Genomic DNA, 22848 nt, shown 5'->3' with positions numbered 1-22848 from the left:
CGCGATCTCGGCTCACTGCGACCTCTGCCTCCCGGGTTCAAGGGATTCTCCTGCCTCAGCCTCCTGTGTAACAACCTCCTGTGTAACTGGGATTACAGGCGCCCGCCACCACGCCCGGCTAATTTTTGTATTTTTAGTAGAGTAGGGGCCACGTTGGCCAGGCTGGTCTCAAACTTCTGCCCTCAGGTGATCCGCCCGCCTCGGCCTCCCAAAGTGCTGGGATTACAGGCGCGAGCCACCGCGCCGGGCCTCTCCTTTCCTTTTGTGGCCAAAACCGGATGTGCGCCTTCCTGGGAGAGTCTGGGCGGAGCCGCGGGTGCTGTGGCGGCAATGGGACACATGGGGGCGCGCGCGGCCCGCGCCTATCGTACGGGTGGGACTAGCGGGAACTGCGTTCCTGGGCTGCGGCTGGGAGGATTCCTCCCGGAAGGAGGTCGGCCAAGCGCTTTGGTCCGGAACCCTGCGGGCCAGTGCCTCGGTCCCTGTGACCCCAGGGTGGTTAGAGGAGTCCCGGCTTCTTTCCTCCTGGGGCCTCTTTTTGGCCCAGACTGCAGCGTTGAAAACTGCAACAGACTGTACAGATGAGGGGGTCTTACTGTTTTATTATTATTATTATCATTAATTTGAGACCGAGTCTCGCTCTGTCGCCCAAGCTGGAGTGCAGTGGTGCCACCTCGGCTTACTGCAACATCCACCTCCTGGGCTCAAGGATCCTCCCACCTCACCCTCTTGAGTAGCTGGGAGCACAGGTACACACCACCATGCCCAGCTAATTTTTGTATTTTTTGTAGAGATGGAGTTTTGCCATATGCCCAGGCTGGTCTCAAACTTCTGAGCTCAAGTGACCTGCCGCCTCAGCCTGCCAAACTGCTAGGATTACAGGCGTGAGCCACCTCGCCCAGCCTGTTATTCTTAAACAGTGAGTAAGCCCCTACTGTGTGTTCCGCTCGGTGCTAAGCACTTCACAGGCATTTTCTCATTTAGTGCTCATACTCCCCGAGGAAGGAGGAACTACTATTATTATTACTCTATATTTTTCACAGGGTCTTACTCTGTTTCCCAGGCTGGAGTACAGTAGTTCAATCATGGCTCACTGCAGCCTTTTTTTTTTTTTTTTTTTTTTTTTTGAGACAGTCTTGCTCTTGTCACCCAGGTTGGAGTGTAGTGGTTCGATCTGTGCTCGCTGCAACCTCTACCTCCCAGGTTCAAGCAATTCTGCCTCAGCCTCCCGAGTAGCTGGGATTACAGGTGCCTGCCACCACACCCAGCTAATTTTTGTATTTTTAGTAGAGACGGGGTTTCACCATTTTGGCCAGCCTGGTCTCAACTCCTGACTTCAGGTGATCTACCCGCCTCAGCCTCCCAAACTGCTGGGATTACAGGCGTGAGCCACCGCGCCTGGCCCTCACTGCAGCCTTTAACTCCCTGGATCAAGTGATCCTCCTGCTCCATCCTCCTGAGGAGCTGGGACTCCAGGTGTGTGCCACTGTGCCGCACTGATTTATTTCTTCTTTATTTACCTTTTCGCTCTCTTTCTTTCCTTCCTTCCTTTTCTTTCCTTTTTCTTCTTTTTTTTTTAAATTTTGAGACGGAGTCTCCCTCTGTCGGCCAGGTTGGAGTGTAGTGGCACGATCTCTGCTCACTGCAAGCTCCACCTCCCGGGTTCACGCCATTCTCCTGCCTCAGCCTTCCGAGTAGCTGGGACTACAGGCGCCCGCCACCGCGCCCAGCTAATTTTTTGTATTTTTAGTAGAGACAGGGTTTCACCATGTTAGCCATGGTTTAGATGGTCTTGATTTCCTGACCTCGTGATCCGCCCGCCTCAGCCTCCCAAAGTGTTGGGATTACAGGCGTGAGCCACCCCTCCGGCCTCCCTCCCTCCTTCCCTCCCTCCCTCCCTTCCTTCCTTCCTTCCCTCGCTCCCTCTCTCTTTCTTTTTCTTTCTCTTTTTCTTTCCCTTTCTTCCTTTCCTTTATTTCCCTTCCTTCCTTTCCTTTCTTTTCTCTTTTCTTTCTTGAGACAGGGCCTTGCTATGTTGCCTCCGCTAGAACACTTTTATTTTTATCCCCATTTTACACATGCAGAAACTGGGACAGACAGGATCGCAGCCCTAGTTTCCCTCACACCAGTCCACGCACTTACCTGCTCCCTCTCCTTATTTCCATTTACATATATTTATATTACAGCCTTTCCTCACACAGTGAAATTTACATCGGAAGCATGTGTTTCAATGCTTTTTTTTTTTTAATTATCATTGTGAATCAGATTTTCAAAAATGGGCGGTTGGAAGGGGACCTGTCGGGGAGATGGGGCTGGCAGAGGTAGCGCTGGGGAGGGGCCTGTGTGTGCCCCAGGCCTCCTGGGGGCCAGTCTGGAGTCATCAACAAGGATCCTGCCTGAGTCACTGGGGCACAGCTGCCAGAAATGCAAAGGACAAGGAAAGGGGCAGGCAGGTGGGCTGCCGCCCCCAGCCAGGATCCCAGCCTCTCCTCCCCTACACTGCTGCTCCATGCACAGAGCGTTTACAGAGGGTGGAGGCACCGAATGGGTGGGAAGCTTTGCAGTCCATCACCTGTCAGAGACTTCTGGGGGGCACGAAGGGTTTGGGGGGCTGGTTCTGGAGGCCAGGGCTAGGAGGAGCAGGTAGTCAACAAGTAAACTCACAAACAAAAGATAGAACATCAGACAGAGATTAGGACAATAGCAAAAATAAGGCAGAAGGATAGCAAAAATAAGGCGGAAGGAGAGGTGTGGGTGAGAAGGCCAGCGTTTGGGGGAGGGTTGGCCGGAAGCGTGACTCCTCCCACCCAGTTAAACGGATAAAGAGCCCCTCGGTGAGGGAAGTAACAATCCCTAGCCCGGCTTGCCCCGCGAGGGCCTCTACTAATCACATTAGGGGATCATCTCAGCATCCTCAGCTGTTTTTTTCAGGAGAGGAGACTAATCCCAAGCTCAGAAAGGCTCAGTGCATTCCCAAGGTCGTTCAGCCAGGACGGCGCTGAAGGGATTTGAGCCGAGAGCAAGTCTCAAACTCAGAGATTGGAGGAGCTGCCCCGGAAGTGGCTGCTCGAGGCTGCAGTGAACTATGATCCTGCGGCCAGTCGCTGTGTAATCCCAGCCCTCTGGGAGGCCGAGGCGGGCGGATCGCTTGAGGTCAGAAGTCCGAGACTAGCCTGGCCAACATGGTAAAACACCGTCTCTACAAAAAAATGCAAAAATTAGTTGGGTGTGGTGGCGCGCGCCTGTGGTCCCAGCCACTCAAGAGGCTCAGGTGGGAGGATCGCTTGAGCCTGGAAGGCGGAAGTTATAGTGAGCCAAGATCTCGCCACTACACTCCAGCCTGGACGACAGAATGAGACACTGTCTCAAAATAAAGTAAAATATATGAGCCGAGTGCGGTGGCGCGGGCCTGTGATGTCACACACTCCGCAGGCTGAGGTGGGAGGACCGCCTGAACCTGGGGACTGCACCACTGCATTCCAGCCTTGGTGACAGTGAGACCCTGTCTCAAAAAAAAAAAAAAAGTGGCTGGGGCCTGTTGGCAGGGAAGCTGCAGGTAGGCGAGGTCGGGCCAAGCAGAGCCCTGCCTGTCTGGAGAGTTTCCTGGAAGAGGCGGCTTTTTCTGGCTCCCGAAGCCGCGCGCTAGGAGTTGGGGGTCGTGTGTTTGGCCTGCCACTGCGACCCTGGCTCAGAACATGACCGGAGTGAGAAGTAGGGTGCCGGGACCCGGGAGGTCGTAGGGACTTCCTGGTCCTACCCGGAGTAACCCTGGGGCTATGCCTGCTTCGAGCATCGGGATAGCCGTCCCTTTCATGGACCCAAACACTACACCAGCCCAGGGAGGGCGGTGGGTGTCGGGAGCGAGGCCTGGAGTGCAGTGGACGTCCCAAGGACTAGGCGGCAAGCGCTAGAGGGCGAGTGAGGCCCGGCCGCCTACGCCCTGGGCCAGCGCAGAGGACCCTGTGCGCCTGCGCAGTGAGCGGCGGGGCGGGGCGGCGGCGCGCACGCAGCACGAGGGGAGGAGCCCCGGAGCCTGGGCACCCCTGACGGGCTGCACAGGGGAGGGGGAGGGGCCTCGAGGCCGGTTTGGAATTTTTGGCGCGAGCGGCTCCGCGCGCGTTCACGGGCCGTTCCCCCTCAGGGGTGTCCTCCGCCCGGGCGTCCGGAGCAGTCGACGGCAGACTCCGGCCCGCTGGGCCACCCGAGGGCTCCCGTGGCCTCCGCGGACCCGGAATCTGGGCCCTCGCGGACCCGCGCCCCGCCCAGCCGCCCCAGGTAAGTCCAGACCCCGCCATGAGGGGCCTCGGCGTGGCCACCTCGCCGCTCCCCTCCGCCTCGCCCGGTCGGCGTCACCCCTGCCCCTCAGGCCTCCCGGGCCGCCCGCCCGCATCCCCTCAGGCCCGCCCCCGCCAGCCCCTGCCTCTCGTCCTCCCCAATTCCTGGTTCCCTTGCCCCGAGCCCTTTCCCAGCGGCAGCCCCGCCCTACTCGTCCCTCCCGGAGACCCCGCCTGCTGTCCATCAACCCCGCGCCACCGCGCTCCCCGTGACGGCCCTTCCCCCGTGACAGCACCTCTCCCAAAGACAGCCCCTCCCCCGGTGACACGCCTTCCCCCAGTGACAGCCCCTCCCTGGTGACAGGCCCTCCCCCAGTGACAGCCCCTCTTCTCCTGCAACAGCCCCTCTTCCTTGGTGACAGCCCCTTCCCGTGACAGCCCATCCACTGCTCTGTTTGCCAGGGTTTCCCCACACCCACGGAGTGAACTCAGCCGCGGCCCTGCCTGGAAGGAACTTACAGTCTACCCGGAAAGGTGGCCCGCAGATGTGTTGGGCCTGGTGAGAGGGTGAGGCGAGACGGCCCAATCGCCCAGGGCCCTGGAAGCTGCGGAGGTCACCCCTGCCTGGCCTTAGCTCAGGGACACCCTGGATTCACGTGGGAGCCCCTGCTCCTACCTCCCGCATCCCACCACTGAGGCTGTTGGGCCAGGCCAGTCATGCTAGAACGTAAGTCATAGGGATGGTGGGAGAACTGGGTTAAGATGCACAGGTCCAGGTCCCCGAGGGTGCCAGGGTTGGGCCTGGAGGCTGTGTTTGTGACCAGTGACCTCGAAGATCCCAATACGGTGGCTCCTGACTTGGAGAAACCCTGGTCTGGGACTCTGAGGTAATTAGAATCAGAGGAAGAGTCTCCGCAAGATGGAGGGCAGCCTGCCAGCCAGGCCCAGGTAGCATCCCTCCCCTTCCCTCTCTACTCCCTCAGATACTGGAGACTGCTCTTTTTAGATTTTTATTTATTATTATTATTATATATTTTTTTTGTGATGGAGTTTCACTCTGTTGCCCAGGCTGGAGTGCAGTGACACAATCTTGGCTCACTGCAACCTCTGCCTCCTGGGTTCAAGCAATTCTCCTGCTTTAGCCTCCTGAGTAGCTGGGATTACAGGCATGCACCAGCACGCCCGGCTAATTTTTGTATTTGTAGTAGAGATGGGGTTTCACCGTATTGGCCAGGCTGATCTCGAACTCTTGACCTCAGGTCATCCACCTGCCTCTGCCTCCCAAAGTGCTGGGATTACAGGCGTGAGCCACCGCTCCCAGCCTGCTTTGAAGTCTTTGTTAAATCTGACATCTGGAGGCCGGATGTGGTGGCTCACCCCTGTAATCCCAGCACTTTGGGAGGTTGAGGTGGGCAGTTCGCTCAAGTCCAGGAGTTTGAGACCAGCCTGGGCAACACGGTGAAACCCCGTCTCTACATGATATACAAAAATTAGTCAGGTATGATGGTGCAAGGCTGTAGTCCCAGCTACTCAGGAGGCAAAAGTGGGAGGATCCCTTGAGCCTGGGAGGCAGAGGTTGCAGTAAGCTGAGATCCTACCACTGCACTCCAGCCTGGGTGATATAGTGTGACCCTGTCTCAAGAAAAAAAAAGTGACATTGGGGCAGTTTCTGTTGCCTGTTTTGTTCTTTCGTGTGTATGGGTCATACCCTCTTGTGTCTGTATATCTTGTAGTTTATTGGTGAAAACTGGACATTTTTGGTAATATGTTGTAGTAACTGTGCATACTGGCTCTCCACCCTCCTCCAGGGTCTGTGATCGTTTATTTGTTGGTGACTGGCTGGACTATTGTATTGCAGTCTATGTACCCTGTAATGTGAGGCCTCTCATGCCACTCCCCTGAGGATGCAGCCATGGGCATGTGCACAGCCACCCTGGGACAAGCATGGTTTTAGGAGTGCCCACTCTATTTTTTTCCCCCAATCACACCCAACTATTAGGCTCCACCAGTGACCAGTTTGTTGCTCTATTGTTTTTTGTTTGTTTGTTTGTTTGTTTTGAGACGGAGTCTCACTCTGTTGCCCAGGCTGGAGTGCAGTGGCATGATCTCCGCTCACTGCAACCTCCACCTGCCGGATTCAAGCAATTAGCAATTCTTTGCCTAAGCCTCCCGAGTAGCTGGGATTACAGGCACCCGCCACCACGCCCAGCTAATTTTTTTTTTTTTTTTTTTTGTATTTTTTAGTAGAAACGGGGTTTCACCATCTTGGCCAGGCTGGTCTTGAATTCCTGACCTTGTGATCCACCTGCCTCGGCCTCCCAAAGTGCTGGGATTACAGGTGTTAGCCACCATGCCAGGCTGCTCTATTGTTTTTTATAATACTTTGGTGCACCAGCCTCACCAACACGGTGAAACCACATCTCTACTAAAAATATAAAAATTATCCTAGTGTGTTGGCACATGCCTGCATTCCCAGCTACTCAGGAGGCTGAGGCAAGAGAATTACTTGAACCTGGGAGTTGGAGGCTGCAGTGAGCCGAGATCATACCACTGCACTCCAGCCTGGGCAACAGAGTGAGACCCTGTCTCAAAAACAAGCAAACAAACAATACCTTGGGGCATAAATTGTTCCACAGGCTCATCCAATTAAATTTTTTTTTGTGTTGTTTTGAGACAGAGTCTCGCTCTGTTGCCCAGGCTGGAGTGCAGCAGCACGATCTCGGCTCACTGTAATCTTTCCCTCCCAGGTTCCAGCAATTCCCCTGCCTCAGCCTCTCGAGTAGATGGGACTACAGGCATGCACCACCACCCCTGGCTAATTTTTGTATTTTAGTAGAGATGGGGTTTCACCATGTTGGTCAGGCTGGTCTTGAACTCCTGACCTCAAGTGATCTACTCACCTCAGCCTCCTAAAGTGCTGGGATTACAGGCATGAGCCACTGTGCCCGGCCAGATCCAATTAATTTTGAGCTCCTTTGACAGGGTGGCTTTTGAGGTCAGTGAGGTTTGTTCTGACTGCAGGCAGACTTTTTCTACCTATCTCTTTCCCCACTTCTCTGTGGTAAACCAGCTGGCTTATGGTTCAGCTGGTTGCCCTAATACAGGTACCAGTCTCTTAACAGCTCACCACCAAAACCTCCACTGATTTTGACAGCCCCTTTAAACTTGAACTTCCCTATGCACTGTTTCAAATCAAGCCAATTTTCAGGGGGGTGGTGGGTGGGGAGAACTCTGTTTTTTTGGTGTGTGGTTTTTTTTTTTTTTTTGAGACGGAGTCTGGCTCTGTCACCCAGCCTGAAGTGCAATGGTACGATCTTGGCCTACTGCAACCTCTGCCTACCAGGTTCAAGCAATTCTCCTGCCTCAGCCTGCCGAGTAGCTGGGATTATAGGCGCACGCCACCATGCCCAGCTAATTTTTGCATTTTTAGTAGAGACGGGGTTTCACCATGTTGGGCAGGGTGGTCTTGAACTCCTGACCTCAAGCCATCCACCTGCCTCGGCCTCCCAAAGTGCTGGGATTACAGGCATGAGCCACCATGCCCGGCCTAGAACTCTGTTTATGACCTATGTCTACCCTTAGGCTAAATCTCTGTCTGAGCCGTGCTGTGAAACTGGGGGCAGGACAGCAGTGCACCTCTCTGAGCGCTGCTGTTGCTTTAGGAGCAGGTCGCTGGGTCATGCAGGAGCCTCTGGCCTTCTTGGTTTCCCTCTCCCAGTGTGGAACCTCCTTCCTACAAATGAGCTGGGCCTCCACGTTCCCAGCCTGCCAGGCCTGAGATACAGCTTCTATTCTGTGTGTGGGGGCAGGTGGAAGAAGGGAGCCCCCGGCCTGTCTGCCACACTCAGCTGGAATTTAGCCTCTGCCACGTGGAGCTTGGAGGGTTGAGAAGTGCTGAGAACCTGGCCGTCCTGGGCAAACACCCTAACCCTTGACAGGGAGCTGGGGGAGAGGGAGCCCTTCTTCTTGGCCACACCTGCCCACAGTGCTAGGCGGGGGGAGAGGGGTGCTGGAGGTGGCAGGGCAGGAGTGTCATGGCTCAGGTACCAATAGGCTTGCTGTTATTCCCAGGCCTTGGCAGGTTTTCTTGTGTAAACCTTTGTTTGCTGTGTGCCCTGGGCACCATGCCCAGAGGCTTTCAGTGCTTGCTTTTGAATAATCATCACCAGTTGTGCTGTTTCCCTGGGGGAGGCGTCCATGGGGCTGTGCACACTGCCATTCTGGAAGTGGACACCACTAGCTGGGTTTTGGCATGACAGATATGAAAAAGAAAGATACTTGAGGGATTCTGGGTTTTCACTTTGGAACTGGAGATAAGGGATCGTGGGCCCGTGTGGTCTTGGAAGAGGTTGTGTAGTCTAGGGTCAAAGAGCTGACCAAGACAAGGGCAGGGATGCAGGCGCAGCCCGTCTGACCCCAAACTGCCTTGGTCTTAACCTCTACCCGACCGCAAGACCCTCAAGAACACGGGCCCCATGGTTTTCCTCTTATGTTTCTATCGTCTCTAAAATACAACAGCCCAGTGGGCAGGTGAGTGTGAGTCTGTCCTCTGCCTTTTCTTGGTAGGTGCGTATTGCCCCCATGGCGGTTTGAAGCAGAGTAAGTGTGTGGTGTAGACAGCTCTCTTCTGTGGCCTCTTTGGGACCACAAGGTCAGGTGGTATCAGAGTGGACACACTGCCGTGTACTCAGCCTCTGTCTCTGCCCCCAGGGCCTCCTGCACTGGCCATGCCCATGCCCACGGAGGGCACCCCACCACCCCTGAGTGGCACCCCCATCCCAGTCCCGGCCTACTTCCGCCACGCAGAACCTGGATTCTCCCTCAAGAGACCCAGGGGGCTCAGCCGGAGCCTCCCACCCCCGCCCCCTGCCAAGGGCAGCATCCCCATCAGCCGCCTCTTCCCTCCTCGGACCCCAGGCTGGCACCAGCTGCAGCCCCGGCGGGTGTCATTCCGGGGCAAGGTCTCAGAGACTCTGCAGAGCCCTGGGTATGACCCAAGCCGGCCAGAGTCCTTCTTCCAGCAGAGCTTCCAGAGGCTCAGCCGCCTGGGCCACGGCTCCTACGGAGAGGTCTTCAAGGTGAGTGAGGGAACACCTTCCAGGCCCATCTAGAGGACCTCCTTTGTGTCTCTGCCCCTCCTGTGGCGGGACAGGGTCCTGGGCAGCCTGATCCCCTTCCGTTCCCTACATCCTGTCCCTACTGGGCTCACAGGCTCCCTCCACATTTGACTTGACTGCTCCCATCACCCCCAATGCTGGCCCCTCCAGGGGCTGCTCTGTGCACACTGGCCCCTTGTCCAGAACCTGGCACGTGCTGTGGCAGCCCCTGTGCCATCTCCTCAGGCCCTGGCGCCAGCTGTGCAGGGTCCTTGGCGAGTCTGCCTGGCCCCTGGCACCAGCCCTGAGTGCAGTGCCTGGCCAGCCCTCCCCAGGCTGGCAGGCTCTGAGCTACCCCCTGCTTGCCACCTTGTTTTTCTTAAACACAGTTTCCAGTCATTTATATTTTCTTTTAAAGAATAGTTTTCCCTCGTACGAGTCCTATATGAAGACGATTTTGTTAAAAAGTACAAACAACATTGGCCCCCAGGTCAGCTTTCTCACAGCGGAGCCCACTTTTCACATCACAGCCTGTGCTGCCTGTGTTGCTCTGCAGCTGCTTTTTCTACCTTCTGACACATCCAGGAGGTCCCCTGGGGTCAGTGCAGGTCGGCCCTGGCTCCTCCATCGCTGGGTCTCCACAGACCCAGCCTCAGGGATGGAGGTTTGTCTGGTTTTGCTGTTGCCCTGGGCAGGGGTCTGAGACAGATACCGGCTATACCACTGTCCCCCGTGTGTGAACCCTTAATGGGATCTGTCAGGTTGTCCCCCTACCTGATTGTGCCACTTGTGGCTCACCCCCACCCTGCGTGTGGGTACCACCTCCCTTCCAGGTGCGCTCCAAGGAGGACGGGCGGCTTTATGCGGTAAAGCGTTCCATGTCACCATTCCGGGGCCCCAAGGACCGGGCCCGCAAGCTGGCCGAGGTGGGCAGCCACGAGAAGGTGGGGCAGCACCCATGCTGCGTGAGGCTGGAGCAGGCCTGGGAGGAGGGCGGCATCCTGTACCTGCAGACGGAGCTGTGCGGGCCCAGCCTGCAGCAGCACTGTGAGGCCTGGGGCGCCAGCCTGCCTGAGGCCCAGGTCTGGGGCTACCTGCGGGATATGCTGCTTGCCCTGGCCCACCTGCATGGCCAGGGCCTGGTGCACCTTGATGTCAAGCCTGCCAACATCTTCCTGGGGCCCCGGGGCCGCTGCAAGCTGGGTGACTTCGGATTGCTGGTGGAGCTGGGTACAGCAGGAGCTGGCGAGGTCCAGGAGGGAGACCCCCGCTACATGGCCCCTGAGCTGCTGCAGGGCTCCTATGGGACAGCAGCGGATGTGTTCAGGTGGGGACCAGGGCATGCCAGGTGTTTGGCAGGCTGTGGGAGGCCCTTCCTGGGACGGAAGCTCTGTTCCTCAGGAGGGAAGCTCCACCCTAGCCCAGGACACCCGGCCTCAGAGCCACGAGGCTGAGACACTGTCCCTGCCCTCCAGTGGAGAGGCTCTCTGGTCAGGCTGCCTGTGAGCCTCGAACCCTCCAGAGCCACTTTGTGTAACCTGCCGCCTCCTCACAGCTCTACGGGAGAAACAATTGTCACTCTGTTTACAGCCAGGTTAAGGGCCTTGCTGGAACCCACTGCTAGCAGGTGGCGCAGCTGAGACTGGCCCCAGGCACTGGGTTCCAGGGTCCACACTGGTAACCACTGCCCTGATCATCAGGATGGTCATACCTGTCAGCAGTAACTGGTGTCTGTCCATCAGGGCACTGGGCGGACTCACCACTGTGGCACGTGGGTTCCCTGGGCACAGGGCCCATATTCCATGATGTCCCCATCCTGCCCAGGGTTCATGATCAGCCCTGCTGGGGCCTCCCTTCCCCCTGCTTCCGCCCTTCCCTGACTGATGAAGGAAGGCAGCATCCCTCTCCCACCCACCTGCAAGAGGCAGCCCCGGACTGGGTCTGTGTCCCAGGGCCAACCCTGCCCCCTTCTGTCCCCATCCTGTCCCTGCCAGTCTGGGCCTCACCATCCTGGAAGTGGCATGCAACATGGAGCTGCCCCATGGTGGGGAGGGCTGGCAGCAGCTGCGCCAGGGCTACCTGCCCCCTGAGTTCACTGCCGGTGAGTGGGTGAGGGCGGGAGGGGGTGCTGCCATGGGCTCCTGGGGAGACAGTGGCTGGCCATGGAGGCACTGCTGGGCTTAGGGTGCAGTCGGCATTCTGGGACCCTGATGTGGTCCTTCCTCATGGGCAGGTCTGTCTTCCGAGCTGCGTTCTGTCCTTGTCATGATGCTGGAGCCGGACCCCAAGCTGCGGGCCACGGCCGAGGCCCTGCTGGCACTGCCTATGTTGAGGCAGCCGCGGGCCTGGGGTGTGCTGTGGTGCATGGCAGCGGAGGCCCTGAGCCGAGGGTGGGCCCTGTGGCAGGTAAGCTCCTGACAGTGGCGGCTGCCTGCCCTGCCCCCAGCCCCAGGGTCTGCCTGCCCACATCCTGAGCTTCTCTCCCCCACAGGCCCTGCTTGCCCTGCTCTGCTGGCTCTGGCATGGGCTGGCTCACCCTGCCAGCTGGCTACAGCCCCCAGGCCCGCCAGCCACCCCGCCTGGCTCACCACCCTGCAGCTTGCTCCTGGACAGCAGTCTCTCCAGTAACTGGGATGACGACAGCTTAGGGTGGGTTTGAGTGCAGGGTATGGGGGGCTGGGAGGAAGGTGGGGGATATCACTGGGGCTCCATGGAGATTTGTGGTGAATGGGGACCACTCCCACAAACCTGGCCCCCATCACACCCTGGGGAAGGGAACCAAGACTGGTGGGGTGCGGCCGGGCTTAATGCAGCTGGGCATGTGGACTGGCTGCTCAGGGCATGGCTTCACATTAGGGCACAGGCACCCAGGGAGTGGCCGGCCGTGCATCCCCGACACCAGTGGAGGCTGCCAGTGCCCAGGGACAAAACATTGTCCCTTCTCTGGGAAGAGAAAGCCTCTAGAGTCTGGGGAGCACTGCCCCGGGAACAAGTCCTTGGTCCCTGGGGCGTGGTAGCTGAGTGAGAGGCTGTAATTAGGAAACCACACACTCGGGGCAGGCAGCTCTTGGGGACTCCAGTTAGCCCCTTCCTGACAAACATCACCTCCTCCCTCGGGGGCACTTGATAGCGAACAAGAAGTTCCAGGAAGGCTTACATTCACTAAAAGTTTACTTCAGATCTGCCTCAGTCAAGTCCATGTGTTCTGAAAAGGACAGAGGGGGCCTTGGAGTGCAGCCAGATGGAAGGACTTTGAAGGCTGTCCAAGTGCTGCTTTCAGAGTGCACCAAGTTTTTATTGTCCCTGACTCTGGTCCCTGCCTGTTTGTCAGGCGGGAGCCTGTAGCCTGTGTAGGGACGGAGCTGGTTTCATCCCGTACTCCCTAGCCCTGGACACCCTGTTTGTCTTGCCCGCCCTCCTGCAGGCCCTCACTCTCCCCTGAGGCTGTCCTGGCCCGGACTGTGGGGAGCACCTCCACCCCCCGGAGCAGGTGCACACCCAGGTAAGCAGATCCATGGGCTCGGGTGGGCAGGGCTGGCTTTTGGATCCTGAGTGTCACTACTCTCTCCTCCCTACTCCCAGGGATGCCCTGGACCTAAGTGACATCGACTCAGAGCCTCCTCGGGGCTCCTTCCCCTCCTTTGAGCCTCGGAACCTCCTCAGCCTGTTTGAGGACACCCTAGACCCAACCTGAGCCCCAGGCTCTGCCTCTGCACTTTTAACCTTTTATCCTGTGCCCCTCCCACCGCCCTTGAAAGCTGGGGCCCCTCGGGAACTCCCATGGTCTTCGCTGCCTGGCCATGTCCAATAAAAAGTATTTGAGCCTTGGGAGCACCCAAGCTTGCTCATGTGGCAACATGGCCCTTCCTGTCCCCTTATTGATGTCATCCAGGGTCTTAGGCCCCTGAGGCTGAGCCCTGCTATAGAACCCAGCACTCCTAGCCTTGGGCCAGCAGCTGAAGCCCCATGCTGTGTGGAACAAAGAGGTTTCCTGAGCAGGCACATCCCTGGTGGGCACCTGGAGCTGTTGGAGTATGGCACTCAAGGTGGAGGGCAGGCACGGCCCAGAGGTCCCAGGATCCGAGGCCACTGAGCTCCATGTGCCAGTTTCCTAGAAGCAGCAGCAGCAGCCCTTGTGCCCATGGCCAGCTGGTACAAGAAGGGTCCACGCCCCCTTGGTCTTTTTGCCCTGAATGCCTTACTCCATAGTCTCTGGGCGGAGGGAGCCAGGGCAGGCAAGCTTGTGGCTGCTGGGAGGGCTGGTATGCAGAGCAGAAAGATGGAGGTCAGGAAGCCTGGGCCCAAAGGGCTGGCCAGAGGCCTAGTGGGAGGAGGAGGATGGGGTGAGGGCTCCGGGCTGGCGGCCTGGCAGGACTTGAACTCTCAGAGCAAGACATGACCCCAGAGTCCCTCTGGTCCAACCCCACAGGTCACAGAGGGTAAAGAGGTCCCAAGAGGGAAAGATTTCCTTCCAGCTGACACAGTAAAACAGGAGCTTGGAGGGAAAAGGCAGGGAAGGAAGTTGGAGTGCCACGGCATGGGCAGAAGAGGTCACTCCACAGGGAAGAACGGGTGAACAGGGCTCCTGCTGAGACGTCTCGTGAGCTGGAAGCATCCAGGGAGCCAACCCCTTGCAGACAAGTTGGGAAGAACACCTGGTGGCTGCTGTGGGCAGGCTGGCATGGCAGCTCAGTCCCGGGGACAGGCGTGGTGGGCAGCCCAGAGTAGGTCGGGCACAACGCCGGCATGCAGCTGCAGGATGGAGCCCACGCTCAGCAGGTGCATGATCTGGTGGGAATTGCCCCAGTAGTCGAAGCGGCCGGGTCCCCAGCGCTCGGGCAGGCGGGCTACGTTCACCAGCCCCCCAAGCAGCGCCAGTGCGTCCATGCGAAGGTAGCAAGGCAGGGAGCCTGGAGCCCCTGAGCCCAGCCCCACTCCCCGGGCCCCAAATACCAGCAGGCGGGCAGCAGCCTGCCAACCAAATGCCCGGAGCCGAGCACTAGTGGAGGGGGCAGTGAGGGCACGCCAGCCAGCCACACCCGACAACACGGTGTAGCCCACCAGGGCAGCCGGGCGCAGCCAGGGCCTGCAGGCCAGGGTGCAGTGGATGATGGGCAGGGCCCCTGCACAGAGGAGAGAACAGGAGAGGGCACGTCAGTGTGAGAGTCCGCCCGCCCTTCCCTACCCATGGCTTGTATGCGTGTCCCATGCCTCCCCCACCAGGGGCTCCAGCTCCCATCCCTCGGACCCTGACTCACCAAGGGTGTTGACAAGGCAGACCCCACACATGTCCAGGGCGAGGAGCCGGGCGTACACAGTGCTGCCCCCTTGGTGGCACATAAAGAGGTGATAGAGCACGGAGCCTGCGGGGGGTGCCAGGCAGGCCACGCAGTGTGTGCCTCCCAGCCAGCCATCCTTGCCCAGCTGACCCCAGGGCATGGTCATTGGCACCAACACCAGGAAGCCCAGCAGGGCCAACCCTAGGGAGGGAGACAGTCATCTACCAGATAGCTTCAGTCACATCCTCAAGGGAACCACAGTCCAGACACAACACAGGGCAGAGCAAGACAGGTCCAGGTAATGCTGTCATCCAGCTGGTCGCCTGGCCTTGGCCAGAGGCAGGCCCTGGGCAAACGGCTTTTGGCACTGGTTACTTATCATGGCTCAGGATGGTCTGGGAAGTAGAGATCATGATCCCCACTTTGCAGGTGATGAAACAGACTTGGAGGGGCTGAGCAACAGGCCCCAGGTGAGCCCAGCAAGTAAGCAATGGCAGAGGACAAGCCTGCGCCCTCCCACCCTCATACTGCTCTCCCCACACAAGCAGGTCACAGGAGAAGCCTAAGGCAGTGAAACCTCAAGCTGAGTTGTGAAGAGGACACATGAGCAGTGATGCCAGCCCAGGGCCACTTAGCTTGCTCTTCCCAACCCAAGTCCTCCCCTCTTCATAAGTGTCCAGACAAATAGAGGCACTGGGCCTTTTTATCTTCCAAAAAGGGATGAGACCAGGCAGGGGAAGACAAGTCCAGAATGAAGGGAAGGGGGCTGTGAGGGGCTCGTCCCATCTCCCCAGGCCTCTCCCCGGGGAGTTTCATTCCAGCCTAGCCCTTTCTGGGAGTTCTCCACCCCTCCCCGCCGGCCTCTAGCACTGGCCTCCCGGGGGCCAAATGGGGCTCCGAAGGCTGCCCACTCTTGTGGGATGTGGCCTGGCAAAAACTCGGGGAAGGCACCCAGGCCAGGCCCGGCCGCTCAGGGTCCCTTGCCTGCCTGGGGCAGCTCAAGGACGGGCAGGGCTGTGTCAGCAGAGCTCCGCGGGGCGCGGAGGAGGGGCCGGGCGCCTGTTGGGGGAAGAAGGAGCCGCCACCAGGCGGAGCCCCACGACAGAGCTGCTTGGGGCGGGGGCGTCAGGACGGCTGCACTGGGAGGCTCCTCCTGGGCCCTCTTCACCGCAGTCAACACCATCTCCCGGCTGGGTGCTGGCGGGAGACGGTGCCCAGGGCGCTGGGATTACAGAGGCTGGACACCAGGCTCCCTACCCCTGGGGCTCAGAGGGATTAAGCAGGCTCAGACCCCACTCTGCTTCGCTCTCCTGACCCGGCCCCCACCCGCCGGGAAAGCGGAAGCTGGCAGCGCGGCCCGGGACAATGGCAGCTTTGTCACCGCGGCTACTGGCCGTGCCAGGGCCGGGGCAGCCCAGGACTTGGGCGCTGGGGCCCTCCTCGGCCTCAAAGCCCCCGGCCCAACGCGGGGAGGGCGGCCACGGGTGTGGGAAGCGCGTTGCGGGATGCGGCTCACCGTGCGTGTAGATGTTGCCCAGTTCGTTGTGCAGGTAGAAGAGGCTGCGCAGGCAACCTGAGCCACTGCTGGCGGGCCGGTACCCGGTCAGCACGAACTTATTGAACTGCAGGTGCGGCGGCGAGCTGGCCCAGTCCAGCAGGCGCGGCCCGGCCAGGAACGCCATGGTCCGTACCACGCGGGCAGCCCGTGCTCCTCCTGTCCCCGAGCCGCCGCCTCAGTGGGGCCGCAGCGTGGGGAGGCCCATCACTGCCAGGCGCCCGGCGCCCACCCGCCGCCCTGCGCTCGATCGGCGCACGCGCTGGCTAGGGGGTCCCAGCCCGCGCCCCTCCCGCGCTGCGCACGCGCGAGTCCGACGCCCCCGCGCCGGGGTGGAGGCTGGGGACGCACCGGACGCCTGAGCTCACTGCGGTCGGCTTCGCCGAGGCGGTCGCGCCGCAGGGACTGCTCGCGGCGGCAGCGGTGGCCGGTAGTCTCTCTGCAGCCGGGAGGACGGGCGCGGCCGGACGCGGGAGGGGACGCCAGGCTCCGCCCAGGCTCATAGTCCCCGCCGGCAGGCCAGCGTTTCGCGCGCTGGGCTCCTGACGTCGGCGCAGCGAGAGCCAATGGGCGCGGCCGGCGGGGAGGCTCCGCCCCGAGGCCGCCCAGGCCTCGCCTCCTAGCATAGTATGCGCGATCCCAGTCTCATTTGCATGGGGTGGCTGGGGGCTTGCGACCCGACGTTCCGGGTCCTGCGAGCTCCGCTAGAATGACCCTGGCACCTCGTGTCCCTCAGAGCTGTGCATCCGGGCTTTCCGCCTGACACCCAGGTCTCCGCACCTTTGGGCACCCACCCTCGAGGGCACAGTCCCGCCACCCAGCCCCACCCTGCAGACCGGGCTCTGTCCAAGGTGCTGCCGGACGGGTCCGGCCTGGGTCCGGCCTAGATTCGGTGCGCCCCCACTCCAGAGTGATCTTTCCGCCGGCCGGACTCCTCCGGAGTGCAGCAAGGCGCTCCACGGTACCCAGGCCTGTGAAGGCGTGCCTCACGCGCCCGCAGCTGTCCGGAGAGGCCCTGCCCTTCGCGCCAGGCTTCTCGGAGCGTGGGCTCAGCCCAACTCGCTCCCAGTTACCGCCCACAAGGCGCATCCTTGCGGGGCCCTGCCCAGGACAGACAGGAAACAGAAAAGATGTAAGGTTGGAGGCCCAGGAAGCAAAGTTGGCCTCCGCCCCGTCCACCCTGAGCAGGGACCAGGAAGGCACCCCTTCTTCAGCATAACGCTGCCCACGATCCTCCTCCTCTTGAGCCCCCGCCTTCTACAGGACTCCACCCACCCACCCATCTGTCTGCGTTCCGGGTCCTTCTCTGCATTCTAGGCAGCTCCACCAAAGTCTGCGTGCAACGCCCTTCATTTGCATGGACACATGCAACCCTCGGCGCCTATATGGTCATTAACATGCTCCTCCCACCGCGGAAGAACTTTCGAGGCCCGGACCAAAGTAGATCCTTTATTCAAAGTCTGTGGGGGTCTTTTTGACCGTTTTTATTGACCTGTGACCTCTCACTGAGGACAGCAGTCTAAGATCACCCCCAGAGGGGTTCAAAGACCTCTAAAACCAGAGACCACCCCCACATAAAGGTCCATGGAGAGGGGACTGGATTTCTCTTGCCCTTTGGTCTGGACCATCTGGACCCCCACGGTAAGGGCAAGTCCCAGATAATAGCACCAGATGTTTCCTGTCCGACTTCTGGTCTCCCCAAGATGACCAGAGGCCGAGCTGCCCCTAAACAGGCGCAAGGCCGAGGTAGGGCGTGGCGCAGCACAGCATCTCAGTATCTCGCTGGTGGCGAGTCCAGCGGACCCTGGGGGTCCAGAGTCAGAGAGCGGAGATGAGCGAGCGCAGGGAACTCTGGCTGGAGGCACTCAGAGGCCGGTAGCCCGCAGCAGAACCCTCAACCTGGGGGTCCCCGGGGGAGCAGGGCAGGGGCACCCCTCGGGGCTGTCGGTACCACACAGCCCAGCTTCTCCTGGGGCCCCTGGAAGGCCCCAGCGCCGGGGACCCTTTTCCCGGAGCCAGCAGACAGCTCCTAGAGAAGGAGCAGACATCAGCCGAGCCCGACCAATCCCGCTGCAGCATCCTGCTCTACCTGCGATCCCCCGCGCGATCCTGTGTGTGGACCCAAAGCCTCGCTCCCTTAAGAACCCAGGAGTTCCTTCCTAGCTCCGTTCCCTTCTGGGGCCCCAGCTCCCCACCACAGGTCCGCCCTCAGGCCCTGCCCCAGCGCCCCGCACCGTCGGCGCAGCGGACGCAGCAGCCCCAGGAGCAGCAGCAGCAGCACCGAGACAGCCGTCACCGTCGAGAAGACCCGGGCTGCGGGCACACGGCTGCGGTGAGGATGGGCTTGAGAGGGCGGCTCCCTGACTCCCTCCCGTCCCGCGCGCCCGCCTCACCCCCCATCGCAGCCTGCGGAGCCCCAGGCCTGGGGCTGCAGCTCACGTTGGCCCCGTCGAGGGGCGCCGCGGGGGTCTGGGCCGAGCCCTCGGGGGCCGCTGGGTCCTCGGCGGCGTCCTGCAGCCCTGCGGAGAGGGGCGTGAGGCGGGGTGGGGAGAACGGGGTGGGAACAGCGGGCAGGGCGCACCGGGCCGGGGCTCACCGCGGTAGGTGAGCGCGAAGCCTTGCGCGTGGCCCCGCGCGTCGCTTCGGAAAGTGAGCAGCAGCGCGGCAGTGCCCAGGCGCAGCGGCCCGGGAGGCGGTGGGCGGGCGCCATCGAAGGCGCGGAGCAGGCTGCCCGAAGCCGCGTCGCGCAGCTCCAGCCGGTCGCGGGGGTCGGCCAGCTCGAAGAGGCGGAAGGTGAGCTCCAGCGCGGCGCCCGGCGGGCCCAGGGCCCAGCTGCAGTTCCGGTCCGGCCCGTACTCGTCTGGGAAGTCCGGGGAGTATATGACGCCCTGAGGCGCCGTCCAGTTCCCCTGGCAGGAGCCTACGGACACTGAGGGCGGAGCCGGCAGTCAGGACCCTGAGGTCCAAGACACGGCGGCTCCCCTGCCCTGCCAGGCCCCGCTGGTCCCCGCCCACTCCTCACCTTCATAGACGCCCAGCCGCCCATCTCCGCCACACAGCTGTCCGGGGTGGCCGAAACAGATCTGATCACAGTCGGTGGCGGGGGCCAGGCGTCCCCGGGCCAGGTCGCTTTCAGAGCCACAGAAGCAGGCGTAACCGGCCTCCACGCCCGCCAGCTGGGAGCACAGTCTGGGTGACCCCAGGGCAGGGGCTGGGGTAGGGGTGAAGTGGTGGGGCCTGGGGTCGGGGTGGGAATCGGGCTGGAGGTTCAGAAAACGGTGTCTGGGTTTGGCAACTGAGTGATAGGAATTGAGTGGGGTCTTTAGGTCCAGGTCAGGGGTCACTGGTCTGGGCCCGTGAGCAGTACCTGGTACCCCTTCATGCGGCAGAAGCGAAGGCACACCTGGACCGTGAGCTTCGTGGAGGTGCCGCTGGGGCCGCTGAGGGCTGGGGGTGCCCCTGAGTCCACAAAGCATCCCAGGTAGCCTGGCACTGAGGGGGGAGAGTCAGACTTCCATGACTCCAAAAACAACCCTCCTTCCCACCTCTGTCCAGCTGCGCCACTCACTGTGACAGGTGGGGATGTCGCAATAGCGCCAGTAGATGCCCTCCTCTGTCTCAGCCACATAGCACCACGGCTGCACGTCACCGTCTGGGTTACTGCGGGTGGGAGGGAGGTGGTGGGGGTCCCACCACCCCAAGAATAGCAAACCCAGGTCTGGCCCTGTGGCCTATACTCAAAGTGGCCTTCAAGGCTCTGTGCCTGTAAGTGGCTGTGCTCCCTGCTGTCCACCCACAAATTCCAGTTTTGTCCACGCAGAGCTCTGCCTGATGAAGGAACTGGACCGCAGACTTCCGAGTGGACAGCGGGAAGTCATTAAAGGGGCCTTGAGAGCTGTTTTTAGGCTTCAGCTGTTGCTAGACTTGACTCCATATATGAGGACTTTGAGGCCATCTGTAGTCTTCACCCCCACCCAGCGTGGGCCTCAGCCACTTCCATCCCTCAAACCCCACCTTTTTTTTTTTTTTTTTTTTTGAGACCAAGTCTTGCTCTGTCACCCAGGCTGGAGTCCAGTGGCGTGATCTCTGCTCACTGCAAGCTCCACCTCCCGGGTTCAAGCGATTCTCCTGCCTCAGCCTCCTGAGTAGCTGGGATTACAGGCGCCCGCCGTGTCCGGCTAATTGTTTGTATTTTTAGTAGAAATGGGGTTTCACCATGGTAGCCAGGCAGGTCTCAAACTGCTGACCTCAGATGATCCGCCCGCCTTGGCCTCCCAAAGTGCTGAGATTACAGGCTTGGCCACCGCGCCTGGCCTCCAACCCCACTTAAAAGCAGAAGAGCTTTGCGGCTCTCCTCCCGCTCGGTCCATCCTGCCTCAGACTGCAGCTGTGGCTCTGAACCCCAAAATAAGTTGTGTGACAAGAGCCGGTCCCCTCACTCCAGGGACCGCCCCCCGACCAGGTCCCGCCCATACGGGTCCTTTGAGTGCCCCGGTCCTTTTCTCTCCTGGCCCTGAAATGAGGCTCTGCAGAAATTGTGCACCTGAGGAGGACCCCTTTTTCGCCAGGGTTCCGCGCCCCCCCGCCTCGCCCCGCCCCTCGTTCTGGCCCTGCCCCGCCCCTCGTTCTGGCCCTGCCCCCAGGTTCTTTGGGCAGCTGGGTTGCCGGTCCGCCGCAGACCTCCACCCCGCCCGCACAGAGACCCCGCCTCGGGCCATCCCCGCAATGGCGAGCCCAGCCTCGCCCCCAGCGCAGGCCCCGCCCCTCACCGGCAGAAGTTGTGCGCGCCCAGCCCCCAGCGGCCCTGGGGGTCGCTGGCGCTGCTGTAACTGTGTTGCTGCGTCTGGTCCCAGAAAAGGCACGGGCGGCCCGCCCCGCGCGGGCCAGTGCGGTTCTGGTGGCCGCGGTAGTCAGCCCCATTCACCTGGAAACACTCGGACAGGCCTGCATGGCAAAGGCGGGGCCTGGGGAGGTCCAGACCCACGCCGGGCATCCTCGCGCCCCTACGCCACCTCCCGCCTGCGTCCCCAGCCAGCTTCCCCGCACCAGCCCCTGCGGGAACCCTCGGGCTGCTCAGCTGCTCCGGCCACCTGCTCTGTTCCCTTCCCCAGCCTTGGGGGTCTGGCCCTGGGGGCGGAGGCCGAGAAGAGCGTGGTGAACACGGCCAGTCAGCCGTGCCCATACTTACCTGGACTGTGCAGGCTCCCAGCCGAGGCCCCACGCGGCTGCAGCAGGGGCAGGAAGAGGAGAAAGAGGAAGCCCTGCAGGTCCTGTGTCCCCATCGCCCCCAACCAAGGATAGGTCTCCTCGCCCGGACACGGCCCGGGCTGCCCCCGGGGTCGCTCCGGGTTCTCCCAGGAGACCTGGGGGGCGTTGTCCTCTGACAGTCTGCCCTCGTCCGACTGAGCCGCGCTCTCGGTCTGGGGTGGGTAAATCTCTCCTGGGGTCTTTGCCTCCCAGGGCCTCTGCCCCTGGAGGCGTCTCTCTGCCCCTGTCCCTACCCGGGTCTCTCCGGAGGGGATCTGGCCGGGGGCGTTCTCAGTCTCCGTCTCAGGGAGCTCTGGGCGGTGCCTCGGCCTCTACACCCGCCCCCTCTCACTGCGCCTCGCTCTCGGCGTCTCCCTCGCCCAGGTCTCCAACACGCTGACTCCTGCCCCCCTCGCATCCCTCCTTGGGTCCCTCCCCTTGGGTCTCTCCCTCCCCCCGTGGGAGGCCGGGAAGCCCCGCCCAGGACTGGAGCGGAGGCAGCAGGTCCAGACGCCTCCCACGCCCGCTCCCCAGACCCCAGGCGTCCCGCGCCTCCCCGCCCCCTCTCCCTCAGGTCGGTGCCGGTTCAAGTGGGAGGGTGTGGAGGGGGACAGGTGGGGCAAGCGGACGGAAGGCCCTTAAAATGGGAGATACAGAACCCCCTCCCGTGGCCGCAGGCGCCCCAGGATACCCCGGTATGTCAGAGTTACAAGCGCCCTCCTTCCAGTGCACGCACGCGTTCGCACTCTCACCCGTTCATTGCCAGGTGCTCACGCGCACACTTTCTTCGGATCCGCACGCCCCTCCCGCCCCTGGTCCAGATGCCGCTGGCCTGAAGGAGGAAGCGCCACTCCCTGCCCCTGCGCCCACGAGACAGGCGGGAGTCGTGGACGCTCAGTCCGGGATAGGCAGGGGCAGCTGGTGTCTGGGGAGAAAGGCAGCTGTGCCCCAGGTCCCAGTCTGTCCCCTCCTCCCCCCGCGCCCTTCCCTGGGACCCCTAGCCCAGACTCTCCCGAGCCTTCGCACTGCAGTGGAATTCCCCCAGCGGCGCCCCCCACCTGGCGGAGAAGGGGGAGGGGAGCAGGCCCAGGCAGGCGTGGGGGGAAATTCCCGCCCCCTCCCCCTGGGCCCGACTCCTCTGAGTCCTCTGATCTCCCAGCGCCACCCGCCCGCTGCCCCCAGGGCTTGGGGGGAGGCCAGCGCAGGTGCGTGGGAGGGCAGAGGCGGGGGCCGGGGGAGGAACTGGTGGGGGCCAGGCGCCCAGAGCGGCCCCGCCCCGCCCAGACCCCTTTGCCCCTCAGTCCAGCCTGCCCAGCCCGCACCAGGCCCTCGCTAAGCTGTTGAGCCCAGGCCAACCTGTCCCCGCCCTGCAGCCCCCACACCCTCTCTGCCCCGCT

General features: G+C 61.3%; 3 protein-coding genes across 12 annotated transcripts; 1 reads left to right on the top strand and 2 right to left on the bottom strand.

The window, feature by feature from the left end:
* Positions 1-367: 367 nt before the first annotated feature.
* PKMYT1 (protein kinase, membrane associated tyrosine/threonine 1) lies at positions 368-13226 on the top strand. Of its 3 annotated transcripts, none has more exons than XM_065537426.1 (10): positions 368-919; positions 4142-4275; positions 4737-5001; positions 8985-9352; positions 10204-10697; positions 11365-11471; positions 11604-11776; positions 11862-12019; positions 12795-12872; positions 12953-13226. In XM_065537426.1, the coding sequence occupies exons 3-10, from the start codon at positions 4992-4994 to the stop codon at positions 13062-13064; spliced, it is 1500 nt and encodes a 499-aa protein (XP_065393498.1). In that variant the 5' UTR covers positions 368-919; positions 4142-4275; positions 4737-4991; the 3' UTR covers positions 13065-13226. The 3 variants fall into 3 exon arrangements, with proteins under 3 accessions (XP_065393498.1, XP_073884768.1, XP_005591073.3); XM_074028667.1 differs by lacking the exon at positions 368-919 and adding an exon at positions 3436-3556; XM_005591016.3 differs by lacking the exon at positions 368-919 and having other exon boundaries at positions 4084-4275.
* PAQR4 (progestin and adipoQ receptor family member 4) lies at positions 12524-16645 on the bottom strand. 2 transcript variants are annotated; one of them, XM_065537427.1, is made up of 4 exons: positions 16556-16645; positions 16166-16363; positions 14629-14850; positions 12524-14493 (listed from the first exon to the last, which is right to left on the bottom strand). In XM_065537427.1, the coding sequence occupies exons 2-4, from the start codon at positions 16329-16331 to the stop codon at positions 14060-14062; spliced, it is 822 nt and encodes a 273-aa protein (XP_065393499.1). In that variant the 5' UTR covers positions 16332-16363; positions 16556-16645; the 3' UTR covers positions 12524-14059. The 2 variants fall into 2 exon arrangements, with proteins under 2 accessions (XP_065393499.1, XP_065393500.1); XM_065537428.1 differs by lacking the exon at positions 16166-16363.
* Positions 16646-17113: 468 nt separating this feature from the next.
* KREMEN2 (kringle containing transmembrane protein 2) lies at positions 17114-21756 on the bottom strand. 7 transcript variants are annotated; one of them, XM_005591011.5, is made up of 9 exons: positions 21393-21756; positions 20974-21148; positions 19773-19864; positions 19572-19696; positions 19227-19380; positions 18801-19133; positions 18598-18723; positions 18439-18517; positions 17639-18233 (listed from the first exon to the last, which is right to left on the bottom strand). In XM_005591011.5, exons 1-9 carry the CDS (start codon positions 21484-21486, stop codon positions 18023-18025), a joined length of 1389 nt encoding a protein of 462 aa, XP_005591068.2. In that variant the 5' UTR covers positions 21487-21756; the 3' UTR covers positions 17639-18022. The 7 variants fall into 7 exon arrangements, with proteins under 7 accessions (XP_065393495.1, XP_005591068.2, XP_065393494.1 ...); XM_065537423.2 differs by lacking the exon at positions 17639-18233 and adding an exon at positions 17114-17305 and having other exon boundaries at positions 20974-21532; XM_065537422.2 differs by having other exon boundaries at positions 20974-21697.
* Between the last annotated feature and the right edge of the window lie 1092 nt (positions 21757-22848).

This window comes from Macaca fascicularis, chromosome 20 (genome assembly GCF_037993035.2).
Source record: "Macaca fascicularis isolate 582-1 chromosome 20, T2T-MFA8v1.1".
Lineage (NCBI taxonomy): Eukaryota > Metazoa > Chordata > Mammalia > Primates > Cercopithecidae > Macaca > Macaca fascicularis.
The sequence above is the reverse complement of the archived record's forward strand: the minus strand, read 5'-3'. Positions and strand labels throughout refer to the sequence as shown.

Bases quoted from the DNA above. Each gene is read 5' to 3' on its own strand.
- PKMYT1 (XM_065537426.1), top strand. The intron at 10,698-11,364 runs GTGGGGACCAGG...TGTCCCTGCCAG, and splicing joins ACAGCAGCGGATGTGTTCAG to TCTGGGCCTCACCATCCTGG. The intron at 11,472-11,603 runs GTGAGTGGGTGA...CCTCATGGGCAG, and splicing joins GCCCCCTGAGTTCACTGCCG to GTCTGTCTTCCGAGCTGCGT.
- PAQR4 (XM_065537427.1), bottom strand. From the start codon at position 16,331: ATGGCGTTCCTGGCCGGGCCGCGCCTGCTGGACTGGGCCAGCTCGCCG. The intron at 14,851-16,165 runs GTGAGCCGCATC...CTCCCTCCCTAG, and splicing joins GGGCAACATCTACACGCACG to GGTTGGCCCTGCTGGGCTTC. The intron at 14,494-14,628 runs GTGAGTCAGGGT...TCCTCTGTGCAG, and splicing joins CTGCCTTGTCAACACCCTTG to GGGCCCTGCCCATCATCCAC.
- KREMEN2 (XM_065537422.2), bottom strand. From the start codon at position 21,386: ATGGGCACGGCTGACTGGCCGTGTTCACCACGCTCTTCTCGGCCTCCG. The intron at 19,697-19,772 runs GTGAGTGGCGCA...CTCCCCCCTCAG, and splicing joins CGACATCCCCACCTGTCACA to TGCCAGGCTACCTGGGATGC. The intron at 19,134-19,226 runs GTGAGGAGTGGG...CTCCGCCCTCAG, and splicing joins GCGGCTGGGCGTCTATGAAG to TGTCCGTAGGCTCCTGCCAG.